General features: G+C 39.7%; 1 protein-coding gene across 1 annotated transcript in view; it reads left to right on the forward strand.

Moving 5' to 3' along the window:
- Positions 1–6090, forward strand: part of RFX6 (regulatory factor X6) — a 48511-nt gene extending 42421 nt beyond the window's left edge. Inside the window, exons 16-19 of the mRNA XM_087817171.1 lie at positions 653–859; positions 1943–2455; positions 3301–3513; positions 5915–6090. Coding sequence (XP_087673297.1) covers positions 653–859; positions 1943–2455; positions 3301–3513; positions 5915–6090 — 1109 coding nt within the window. The remainder of the gene's footprint in view (positions 1–652; positions 860–1942; positions 2456–3300; positions 3514–5914) is intronic.
- The last annotated feature ends 7392 nt before the right edge of the window (positions 6091–13482 follow it).

Raw genomic sequence — 13482 nt, forward strand, 5'->3', positions numbered from 1 at the left:
AAATGTATATGTTGTTTTGCATATTTCTTTGTTTAAACCTAAGTTCAAGAATTTGTAAGCACATGTTAAGTGAGTTTATAACAGTCTCAGAGTTTACCCCAAACATGTCACTGCTAGCACAGTATACTAACACTAATGGAGCCCTATTTTTAATTTTCTAGGGACTACTCTTTTCCATAGAGTATTCAAAGTACTTTCCTGGAAACTCTGAAGGAAACAAATCAATGTTGTTTTGAGAATTTAGATAAAATTGGAGAGGTGCTATAATCCAAAAAATAACTGTAATTCAAGACAATGCATGTATTATACCATCTTATAAATGGTGTAGAAATAAGCTCTCTAGTCATTTAGAGAGGGAAAGGAACACATCTATTTGGGATGTGGTGACTTGCATTTTGAAGACTGTTCATGCCAGAGTGGATTATTTTTAGTGCTGCCCAGAATGCACCTATATCCACAAGTATACAGTAACTAAAACCAGCACCACAGCCAAGAGCAAGGAGCTGACAGCCTTGTTTCCCATGGAAATCATTTCTCATGAGTTTCCAGATTTCTGATACAACCCTAAATATTTTCGTTTTCTTTTACTTGGGCTTCTCTGCTAGGAATATGGGAATGATGTTAACTTTCCCATCTTAAAAAATCATTCCAGATGCAAGTAAAGCTGCCTTCACTGCTTCTCCGAGTTCATGCTTTCTGGCAAACCGTAATAAGGTGAGCACCGTTGCCAGTGACACTGTGAAGAATGAAAGCCACGTGGAAACAGCCTATCTTCCTCTGTCATCCGGTCAATCTGGAGGCCTAACGTCTGCTCTGCACCCATTCCCTGCTGGCAATACAGACAACGTGACACTCACAGGTGTGCTGGGAAACAACCAAGAAAATCAACAGGCTCAGTACACATCACAGGGGGCTCTGCCTTTGCTTTCTTAAAATTGGTAAACTCCAGGCACTCCAAAATACAAAAGGCTTACCTTAACTGACTTATAATAAGGGTTTATAATTTTTTTATGATTTTTAGCATTTGTTACTCACATTTTTAGCAATACCATTGTTAACATAGGTATCTCACTTTAACACGCTCTCCTAGTTATGCCAGAATTACACATAATTAGTTATCTTCATTTGGTGGAAGAAAATTAGGTTAGATGTGCATAAAATGCTTTGAGAGTATTTTTGAGAATTTAAATAAAATTGGAAAGGTGCTATTTTACCTAACCTAAAAATAAGGTTGCTATTTATTTTTATTTTTTGAGGAGACTTTATTTCTCCTCCATTAAAAAGTGGATTCAGCCGTTTTAACGTTTAGTGGCTTGTACCAGCTACTAGATAATTCCTTAAGTCTGCTTATTGCTTTATGTCTTTTTTTGAAATCCTTGTACATACATTACTTCATTAAACACACAGACTTCTAAACCCAGAAGAGCCTTATTGTCCCAGGGCTTACTTCCACCCGTGGGACATTGGAGGCCAGGGAGCTGGTGGCATGCACAACTCATTGCTCATCAGCATGATGTTTTGAATTGGCTGCTTTAAAACCATGGTCATTCTGACTTTATTGCCCTTTTCTTTTACCCTAAAAATCAAACCAGTTAACATTCAGCTTGTGTTTTAATTACAGAGAAGTGAGAACAGCAGACTCTTTTGTTCCTCCCTTAGCTTGAGCTCTAACCATCTTTATACCTGTGGAAGCATGAAGCCATCTCAGACTTTCTTCCATAGTCACTAACTCCAAAAGCCTCCACTGCTTGACATATACATGTATTGTGGTGGTGTTTTTTAAACCTAAATTTTTGGTGCTCCCCAGTTTTGTGGTTTTGGGAGAGTAGAAATGAACCAAGTTACGAAAAGGTATAATAATAAATCTTTTGGATAATTTTAAAAGAAGTGGCCCATCTGTTTCCATATGCCACTAGTGAATGCTCTGGTAATTTCTTTCCAGGTCAAATGGAACTTTCCCAGAGTGCTGGTCACCTGATGACACCACCCATTTCTCCAGCCATGGCCAGTCGAGGGAGTGTCATCAACCAGGGTCCAATGGCAGGGAGACCCCCAAGTGTGGGCCCAGTACTGTCAGGCCCGCCACACTGCTCCACATACCCAGAGCCCATTTACCCTCCTCTTCCTCAAGCCACCCATGGCTTTTATGGGACCACCTCCAACTACCAGGCTGTGTTTAGGGCGCAGCCTCAGCCCCCGCCGGGACTCTACCCTCATCGCGCGGAGCACGGCCGGGGCATGGCCTGGAATGACCAGCAGCTCTCTCGGGACTTCTTCAGTGGCAGCTGTGCTGGGTCCCCGTATAATTCTCGGCCACCTTCCAGCTATGGACCATCCCCACACAGCCAGGAGTCACACAGTATGCAGTTTTTAAATACAGGAAGCTTCAATTTCCTGAGCAACGCGGGGGCTGCCAGCTGTCAAGGAGCAACACTGCCTCCTAACTCACCGAATGGTATTACAATTTTTAAAAGAGTTTTCCTGGCTTTTGAGATGGTAATAAGACATATCAGGCACTGAGTTCCAAGTCTGCTGAGTAGCATGACATCCCATGTAAGCCTTCTGAAGATCACGGAATCTTAGACATTCGGAGCTAATTTCTGCTGCATACAAACATCCCTAATTCTTGTGATTTTATTAAAGTTACCCTTTTACATGCCACCTGTGATGAAAAAATATTATGTTTGAGACCAATTTTAATAGCCCCAAAGAAGAATGTTTTGTCCTTTGAAAACATTTTTAGTGAAGAATTTTTTCCCAAAGAACTAGCAGCAGATCTTAAAGATTAGGACCAAAACTGTGCCCCTCTTAGGCTGATAAAACACTTGAAGTTAGGAGTTAGAAAGACCTGTGGACTTCTTGAGTCACCAAATTAAGCTCTGTGTATAGATGACTCTGACTCTTCTCCTAAGTTCTTTCAGATACAGGAATCTATAAATAAAATTAGTATATGATAAGTAGTGTAATCTTTGTGAGAAGCTAATAGTGTGTGTTTTTTTCATTCAAAGGAAGATCTTGATAATTTAGATATGGGAGCTACTAGAGCGATGTAGTGTTAGATCTCAAAATTAATAGTAAGAAAACTCATGTATTTTTTTAAAAAAAAAACCCCACAAAAAACAGCATTGTGAACTATTCCACATATAAGTAGAAATCCAACTCTATAGTAAATGTCGATGTGAATGTAACATTTATAGCATGATATTTTTAGGCCCTACCCTATCATCTTGAACCTTTTTGCCTTCCTGAAATATTCTTTGTAATAAGTTAACAGTTCATTCTCCACATTTTCTGTTATAGGATACTATGGAAACAATGTAAACTACCCAGATTCTCATAGACTTGGACCGATGGTGAATCAACACGTTTCTGTCATCAGCAGTGTTCGCTCACTGCCTCCCTACAGTGACATCCACGACCCACTTAACATTTTAGATGACAGTAGTAGAAAGCAGACCAGCTCATTTTTTGCAGACACATCACCTTCAGTTGCGTGTCGAACTCCAGTAGTAGGTAAATTATTTGAGTAGTTCTTGAAAACATTTTAAAAAGTTGTTAACCTCAGGTATGCAGTGTTACTTTGGAAGGTGACTGTTGAGGTGAACTGGGCACTCATGTTCCTACAGTCGATTTGTCACTTTGGATCTGATGCTATATTTTTGTATCTGCAAGTAACAGTTTACCATTTCTCAGTACGTACATCACTGCTGTTGAAACCTACTGCTAGATCTGTTGTTCTTTCCAAAAAGAATGGCTGGCATCTATTATGTATGCAAAAATGAATATAACCTGTCAAGGGTAGTCTAAAGGACTGTAGGTTTTATGAGAGCAGCAATGGTATCTTTTTCTCACTCTTTTGTTCCTGGCTGGACTCAGGGGCAGTGCCAACAGGTATCTTTGGATCCCCATAATCTCCATCAGTACCCTAAACTCATTCCGTTTAAAAAATTGGTGACTTGTGGAGGTTACTATCATTTTCTCAGGTACATGTAAAATGTGATTAGATACCTCTGTAGAAAATGTTTCTATATTTGTTGTTCTATAACATACAGTTTAAGTAAAAATGAGCAAAACAGTGTGTTTGCCACGACATCCCATAGCATCTTCTTCCACCCAGGTTGCTGTGTCTAAGAAAATCCTGAAACTTGAACTAGATGCATCACCAGCACCCAGCAAAGTGTCTGCCACATAGTAGGAACTCAAGAAATCAGAGCTGAAAAAAGGAGAAAAATATACATAAAGATTTAGTTTCCAAAATTACTAATAAGGTATCACAGAACAAGTATATATCCATGTGAGTACCAAGGCAGAGTGTTCATGTTTCTGTGAGATCGTTGAAACCTTCCAGTGGAGTTGATTTCAGACTAGCATAAGTAAAGGGCATTAACGCCCAGCCAGGGCATAAGGGAAATGAGATAAATTCTCTCTCTCCCCACTCAGTGTGCTTTTCTAATAATTCAATAGGAAGCACTTCTTCCCTTCCTGTGACCATCACAGATGCTCCCTGAGCAGAGTCTAGTAGCTCATCTCATGCTGTCTGCAGATGGCCATTGCTTCTAGGTTACTCTAATGAAGCAGAAAATTCCACTTCAGGAAGTTTCCTCACTGTGAGGCTAAAATGTACCGTGTTGCTATTGTTACTATTAGTTCTGTTTACTTGTAGAGATAGCGGAAGCTTGGACGGAACATAGCTTAGGTGTCAGATGCATTCTAGGCTTTAGTTGTCAGGGCTGGCTTACAAGTAAATTGCACACAGGGCTTCAGGGTGAGGAGAGGGAATAGAATGAGCCAGTCATGTAAGGGGAGTGAGCACCCACCTTATATCTGCTGAGTTATACTATCTTGGTTTTTGGTGACGGAGAAGATGGTAGTTAAAACAATAAGAAAAGAAAAATAATGACAAGGCAGCAACCATAAATGCAAGACATTTAGTGTTAGTGAGCCAGTTAGTCCGATTTTTCAAAACCTACTATGTGCCAAACTTCATTATAGGTGTGAGGCTATGGTAGTGATCAGGCCAGAGTTGATGCCTATAAGAAGTTTATGTCTTAGTAAAGAGAGATAAAGCAATGAATATATAACAAATACACTGAAAAAAATAATTTCAGGCACCCTGAAGTCAACTGAATAGGGTAAAATGACAGATGAATGGAGGAGGTGCTTCTAGGTAAGGTAGTTGGAAAAGGGAACCTGAGGTGGAAACATTGGAGTTGAAAGCTGAGTGATGGGGAGGCAATGACATGAAGATCTGGTGGAGTTCTAGGCAGAAGAAACAGCAAGCGCACCGACTGAAATGGGAACGAGACTGGGAAATTCAATGTGCAGAAAGAAGGCCAGCATGTTTTGAGCATGGTGAATGAAGAAGAGATTGGAGTAGAATAAATAAGAAGGCAGATAAATTCACACAGGTTCTTATGAACAGGGCGAGGAGCCTGGATCTTGTTCTCAGTGTAAGGGGAAGTCGTTGTAACGGTTGAGAAGACTGACAATCCGATGTAGTGTTGGGCAAGATGACCCTGGCTCTCGCAGGGTGCAAGGGCGGGCAGAGGTGAGGGCCCAGGACTAACTGGGAGGTTGCTGTGTGGGCCCAGGTAAGAGACGGTGGTTTGAACTACAGCTGTGGAGGTGCAGGTGGAAAGAGGGGGAGTATTGAGTATATCTTTTGGAGGTAGAGTTATGTGAATTTAAGTTTGACATTGACTTTTTGTTGTGAACTGTGTAGAAATCAATTCTGAAAGAACAGCAAGGGGGAAATGGAAGAAAGGTCAAAGGGATGGCTCTGAGAAGCCATCCACACTCAAATTTAGTACCGAACGCGTGCTAAATGCAAAAATAAACACAGGCTTACAGTGAGTGGCACTTGCCAAGAAAAGAAATGTCAGTTTTCAATTGCTGACTGTATTTTCCCTTACAGCACCCAGCCTGCAAACCCCAGTTCCTCCCTCCTCCTCTCAGTGCATGTACGGAACCTCCGGTCAGTACCCGGCTCAAGAAACCCTGGACTCGCACGGCGCCAACGGGGGAGAAATGGTGTCCTCCCTACCCCCCATCAACACTGTGTTCCTGGGGGCAGCAGCCGGAGGCACTTAGACAGATGATGGGGGGGGTCAACTCTAAAAATCCCCCCTGCTAAATATTATTTACTCAGACCCTCATCAGAGTGAAGACAATGAATTATGTGGTGTCAGGACATCGTTTTTCAAGTCACTGGGACAAAACAATGGACAACTCCATAGTGAATGGAGATACTTGCAGTTTGCTTTGCGCACAAATTATCTAAAATGTGATCTCATTATTAATCATAGTTTCAAAATATTATCAAATGGAACCAGTGGAGCTTCAAAGATGCAAGCATTTAAACTACGAAGATTTAATATTTCACTTCCTAATTTATTGAAAACCTGTGTGCTGTTTCATCTTTGGTTTCTAAAAAAGAGAAAAGTTTATTTAATGCCTTTGAAATACCTTTAATATATTAGATCTCAGATTCATTGTTTACTATCTCTTATTTGACAGAAAGTCAAATGTGTATGTTCTACCTCCTATGGAAATGTTTACAAAGTCAAGACTCAATTCAATCAGCCTAGACCAAAGTTGCTTGACTTTTAATTCCTGTGCATTAGTGTGATGATTCCTGTTACATAGCAGTATTCCAATTCTATGTAACTGAATGGAGATTTTAAATGCTTTCCCTCTTTATTTAAAAAAAATGAGAAATAAAATATGGAAATATTTTTAAAGGTGTGTTTGATCTCAGGGCTGGGACTGTTTCTGAAGAATGTTGGGCAAAGCTCCTTTGGATATCAGATTTAGGAGTAAAGCTGGTTGGTCAAAATACCATAATTCAGAACATTTACATATCAAATCCATGCCTATAAACACAGAGAAATTGTGACTCCTAGACTGACTTTTCACATTTGGAAGCAGTCTTTAATCGAGTATACTTTGCTTATCAACTGAGATTGAATGAGTGTGTAGGGATCATTTGGAAGCAAAGACAAATTCAGAAGTGAAGGATTCATTATAGTACAAATGTAATAGAAATTATAATACAAATTGTAATATAAATTAATACAATTTGATATACCACCTACCTAGCTCTGTTTCTTTTTCATATATTTTAGCTGAAAGGTCTGTTGTAAGACTCATGGCCTACAGTGTGAAACTTCTGTTAACTTTACAGGCTTCTCCTACAGTCTTATGACAGGCCTCATATTATTTGTATTAAGGATTTGGTTATAACCAAATATATTATGAAAAGATCTGGAAGCCCCACATACCCATTATTCATTATGATGTAATTTGGTAAAAACAAACTGTAGGATTGTTCTCAGCAAGCAATAAACAATTATATGTGGACTTGGAGAGCTGCTACCATCTGCTCGGTAGTATGCTCAGAAGTATGTAGTTTATAAACTAACTGAACTGAAAGACTTCGCAACAGTAACAAACCATGACAAATAGCAAGCTAAAAGTTCTATTCTTTGCTGTAATAATATTGTAGGAGTTCAAGGGAGAGTGAAATTAATAAGGGCTTGGATTGAGGTAGAAAACAACAGCTTTAAGAAATGTTTGGATGTAAGTCTTGAAAATTAAGAACTGACTTTCCACCATATAGTCATTATATATTCAGCATCTATTTTGTGTCAGACACATTGGAAAATACAAAGATGAAAAAGATGGAAATGAAAGTACGAAGATGAAAAGGGCATTGCTCACACCTTTAATAAGTTTTGATGTGATGACGAAGGGGTGATGTGATGGAAGTAGAAGCTCGCTGAAGACGTTTGAGTAGAAAAGCAATGCGGGGAAAGGGATGGAGAGCGGGGACAGGAGAGGGGAGAATTAGCCTGAGGCTGGGCCGTCTGGGAGGCTGTTCCCTCCCCCAGAAGCCCAGCAGGCAAGTGCAGAGCTACGTGGGAGCAGAGCGAAGGAAGAAGTGGCGAGAGAAAGGGGCACGGGCCTCATTTCAAAGAACATATTGAAGGCTTGGTGCCTGACTAGCTGTGAGGCCTAAAGAGAGGAATGCACCAACGGTGGCTCTAAAGTGTCCCTTAACCTTGTTTGCAAAGCATTTCAGTGTAAATGGTTGACCCTGTATTGATATCCCCCTTGTAGATGAGAGGTGATTGCCCCAAACTTTGCCCAGTCGCGGCGCTCTGTGTCCAACGCTATCTAACCCAGCCGGAGGGTCTCTCCAGGGGCTGTGACTGTGCGACGCTCACGCATAACCTAGAACAGCAAACCAGAAGGAGGGGGCTACAGAGTGAGTGTGTGTGTGTGTGTGGGGGGGGGAGCTAGAAAGAAGCTGAGCTGTGAGGGCTCCAGCAGGCAGCAAAGGGCAGGCCCCCCTAATGGGACGCGGACAGGAGGTCCCTAGAGCAGCTGTGGCTGTGCCACCCTGACCGGTGAGGAACAGTGCCCAGTTCCCCGCCCACTTGGCCTTTCCCTGGGAGGCTCCATGGATGTGGTTCCCACTTAGCCACTCAGCACAGCTGCTTCGACTGTGTCACCAAGAACCCGGCAGCATGTATTCCCTCTTCTTCAGAAAAACTGGAAACGATAAACTAGAGACTCACTGATTATGCTTTTGAACCACTGAATCTATGCTCACACAAATACACTTAGCAAAAAATAGAACAAAGAATATGCTCGCTCTTGAAAGTCAGCCCAGGGAGTGCATTGCCCCCCTTCCCCCCCCCCCCGAGAGAGAGAGAGAAGGGGGGGGGAGAGGGAGAAAGGAAAGAAAGGAAACCTTTAGACATAAAGAAATTCTCAAACCCAAACCCAGATTTCCAACTTTTCAAAAAGGCAGGAGGCAATGAGAGTGATACATCTGAACTCTTCGGAAAGAGATATTTCAGTCCCTGAGATTCTGTACAGCAAGGAGCGAACGTGGCTGTGTCACAGTCTCGCAGTAACGGCTGTGTGCTCCTGGCCCACCGGGTCTGGAATAGTAAGCTGCTCATGCTGTATTCTGAAGACAGATTTGCAATCCTAGGTCAGTTATAGAAATTTAAACAAAAACCTTCCTGAAAGGTAAACAATAATGGTTATGGCATACAGGACATTTTGTGCTTTGGGAAAGATAAGAAATGATGAATTTATATAAAAGGTTGTTACACTATCTCATTCAATTATTAAAATCTAAATTAAATCCCCACGTTTGTACATGGCAGAGAACACAAGCTGTCTGCTCCAAAAGCACACTGATTAAATGAAAAGAAAATAAATTTCAGTTACTCCTTGATTATAAGCATTAGCAATAGGTAGAAAAGACTGGTAGTTGTAAGTAGACTCCAGTGAATAATCTATTTACTAATTTTGATATATTTGATTACCTAATAAGGTCTTATCTCTGTTCTGATTGGTAAAGAGTTTTTCAATTAGTTTTCTAATATTAAAATCTTATAAGTTATGCTTAATTTCTATCGATCTTGGCTACATAGTACTATGGTTAAAAATGTTTTCCATTATAAAAATAGTCTATTTCCATAATGAACAAACATTTTATTTAGTTTTTTTGTAGACTCTAATGAAAAGACCTCTGATTTCCCCCATATTTCTCTAATAAAATATCTATAATTTTAATGGTATTTTTGTATACGTTTATGAGGATAAGATTCACCACTCATTAGTTTGACCCTTTTACTTGTCATATTAGAAGATTCTAGTAAAAGCCTCTTTGTCCATTCAATAGCATGGGAAGCTTTGGACATATATATAAATGTACTAGATTCCTTTTCCTATTTATCTCAAGACTTAATATTTATTTATTGAGTATTCTTAATGAAGTGTCTTGGTAGTGGTTTTAGGTTTTGTTAGGTTTTCTTAAGGAGTTAATGTGTTGAAGGTTCCAAGAGATAATTCTGTTTTAGCCCATATTTTAACAAATTTGTCAGCTCATACTAGTGATAACACGAACAGATAAGGTCCCTCCTCTCTTGGAGCTTACAGTTTATGAGGTAGGGCAGACATTAAGCTAAACATTTACACAACTGGTAACAATAAAGAAATGATTAATTGAAGTAGTGAAAAGAAGCGGAGGGTGCTCAGAGAAATAATGTAAGATGAGCTGAGCTCATGGGGATGCATACAAGAGGGATCAGGAGAACTGGTCTGTAACTTCTCGCAAGAAATGACCTCCTGAGAGGGAAAGTGGAAGTGGGAAGTAGGGGATGCTGGGGAGGGGGGTTGAGGGGGAGGGGGGAGCAAGCAGGATGAGTGTTCAGGACAGGAATTCAGCAGGTAAGGGACCTATGACTCAAAGTTAAAGATGAAAAGATGTGGCTGAGCTTGGAGAGCTTGAAAGAGTGGCCAGGATGAGCCTAGAAAAACACTCCTGAGGCTTTAAATTATAATGATGAGTGCAATGGTTTGTTGGTAAAACATGAGAAAGTCATGATTGTGAAGATCTATAAAGTATTAGAAGAGGTTGGTAAGAATGTCAAACTGAGATTTTTATAAAGCCTGACTTTGCTGAAATATTTTCATAATGACATCAGCATTGCTTTTCTAGAATTCTCTATTAAAAACAACCTTTAATCTCCTTTAATGAGTTCAATGACAACACATGATTAAGAAAATTACTTTCATTATTTTTTTTTGAGATATAATTGACATATAACATTGTATTAGTTTTAGGTGTTCGTTTTCTTAATAAGGGTCTTAATTTGTATCTCTTTTTTGTATCTATATTTTGTATCTCTAATTTGTATCTATAAACTTAAGTTTATAGAATTCTCAATTATTTTTTCCAGAAATTCAATCCCAGACCTCCTCCCTTGAAAAATACATTTAAATAACAGGGAAAGGTAAAATACATTAGTGCTTTTAAGAGGCATTTTTAAGAGGTGTCAATCACACATTGCTGGTGTGATTAATTTTAACCCTAAAGTTGAAGGGAACGAAAGGTGATCAGAAGGTCAAAACCAAGATTTCTCACTGTGATGTGGTGACTTCACCTCTGTTCTCAAAATAGATGTCTTAGAGTCTCCAAGTAAGAATTGGGTGAGAAGCACATTTACAAAAGTGAAAAATTAACTACTCAATATGATACCTGCTCTAAAGCAAAGAGAAACCATTGTTTTTATTAGTTAAAAACAAGGGTGGTGTTCTTACCAATCAATAGTCAGAATGAGGGTCAGATTTACAGCCTTCAAGCATCTTTAAACACACCGAGGCAAATACAAGCTCCGTGGGCAGCTTGTTTATCTAGATTTGTCATTTAACTCTGTGTACTTTAGCTTATTAATACTTTACACATGACCTCCATGGAAAATAAAGCAGTTTCCATATTTTACATTACAAAGTGGTGAGATTGCTTGAATTTGGGGAGTAATCGATTTCTATTATTTGTCGCCTTCTCTCCTCACACATATACTGGTTTTAAGTCATAACTCACTGTCCAGATTCCTCGACAATTCATAATATTCATTTGAATTCTCTGCTCCCCAAAGAAACTTCACTTAGAAAATGTGCCTGAAGATGGTATCAGATGTGTTTTCACAGAAAGCTGAGCATTCAGTTGTCCAGGGCGATAGAGACATTTGGACATCAACCGAGCAGAGAAAGCCCTCTAGGAGCCAGTGTCCTTCAGCCGGAGGTGACCCGAGGCACACGGACAGTTCTACATCCTGATGCCCCCGGGGGGCCGGGGGGAGGGCCAAGAACTGACTAGTGGATCCCGGCAGCCAAAGAGAGCAGCTTGTCTTTGGCACATGCTTCAGTGCTGGGTGGCTTGCCCTGCAGAAACTCCTGTGTCATTTTCCTGGGCTCCCTGCATTTGAGAACATGAGACCATCAAAGGTTCAGATGGGCTACAGCAGGGGCGAAGAAGTACCAGGATGACAGGAGCTCATCTGGAGTTCTGGGAAAGCCATGGCCCCAAGAACAACAGGCTCTCCTTTGTATAACAGCATTGAAGTGGTTGTTCAAGTTTTTGTTAAAATATAAAAACAGGATCAACACAAAATATGATTTCAAAGTAGAAACAAAATATGTAGCAATTTAAAATGCGTACTACAGAGTCAGACAAATCTGGTTTGAAGCCACATTAACTGTCTGACAAGTTAACTTCTTTGAGACTCATTTTTCTCATCTGTAAAATGGACTTAATAATACCACAAAAGGTTTTTGTGAGGGTTAATTGAGGTAATGCTCATAAAATATTTAGCATCATAGTTTCTGACACATTGCACAGGCTCAAGAAATGGTAGCTGCAATTAATTTTCATTTTTATTCAAATCCCATAGAATCGGTAGTATTACTGAAAGCAATGCAGGCTGTTCTTGTGTGTAAGTAGGCAGCTCTATTGCTAGAGTTTTCTAGCAAGATAACTAGGCTGGTATAATTAAATAAAAATTTATAATGTAAAAGTAAAGGAAAAAAGCAAAAGGTAGTCAATCATTAACTACTCCAATATGGTTTCATGGAAGTGACACAAGATCCAATATGGTCTGATCATTAGATATAAAAACATGATTACAAATAATATATTAAAATAATTTTGTTTATACATATTTCACTGGCTTCATACAATGATATAAATTATTTCTCTATTAATCAATAATTCTGGGAGGAAACTGTCAATGCCTATTTTAGTCTCATTGTCTTTGTTTTCACAGACCTATAATAAGAAGCCATAAAAAAGGGAGATTTTTTCTATGAAAATATTACCTTAGAAAAAATATTTTTATTAATTAATTATATTTCCCCTTTAAAGTCAGTTAAATTATTTAAAAATATAAATGGTTAAATTTATAACCAGAAATTATTGTGTTGGACATTTCAAACGCTTTTATAACTGCAAGGTTAAGGACAAGGTACTTTCTGTTCCCTTTATTATTATTGTAAAGAAAACCTTTACCCAAGCCTAAAGCACTCTCAAGCTACTAAGCTGAAGATCTGACTATTGATGATTAATTATTGAACATCTCCTCCCAGATGTACTGCAGGCACCTGAAGCTCAGCACCTGCAGACCTGGGGCCATGAGCTCTCTTCTCAGACTGTGTCCTCTCCATGCTTTTCCTTTTATCATGATAGTCCCAGGGGAGTGAAAACCTGGAGGTTGTCCCAAACTCTCCCGTCCTGCCCCGTCTCCCAGCCACTCTAAAGCCATCCTTCTATAATAATCTTTGCGAGCTCCTTTCTCATCCTGCTCATCTCTTGCCAGGAGCCCAACTGTCAGCTTCTCCATCACTCGCAGGAGGATCCTCCTTAAACACAACCTACATCTCTGCTCAGGATTCTTCTCCGTGACCTCAGAACAAGGTCCAAACTCATTGGCATGGGTCTAAGGCTTTTTCATTTTCCTGCTTGGACCTAATATTAATCAACATAATCTATACGCTCTTTGGAAATTTGTATGCAGTTGGAAGGTTCATAGGATTTTTAGGTGTCAAAAGTAATATTTTTGCAGGCACTGGGGTTTCCTTTATGTTTTATGGTCAGAGTTGGCAGTGTAGGCCTATGAATGATAA

This window comes from Miniopterus natalensis, chromosome 5, assembly GCF_054644295.1.
Source record: "Miniopterus natalensis isolate mMinNat1 chromosome 5, mMinNat1.hap1, whole genome shotgun sequence".
In the NCBI taxonomy this organism is placed as follows: Eukaryota; Metazoa; Chordata; class Mammalia; order Chiroptera; family Miniopteridae; genus Miniopterus; species Miniopterus natalensis.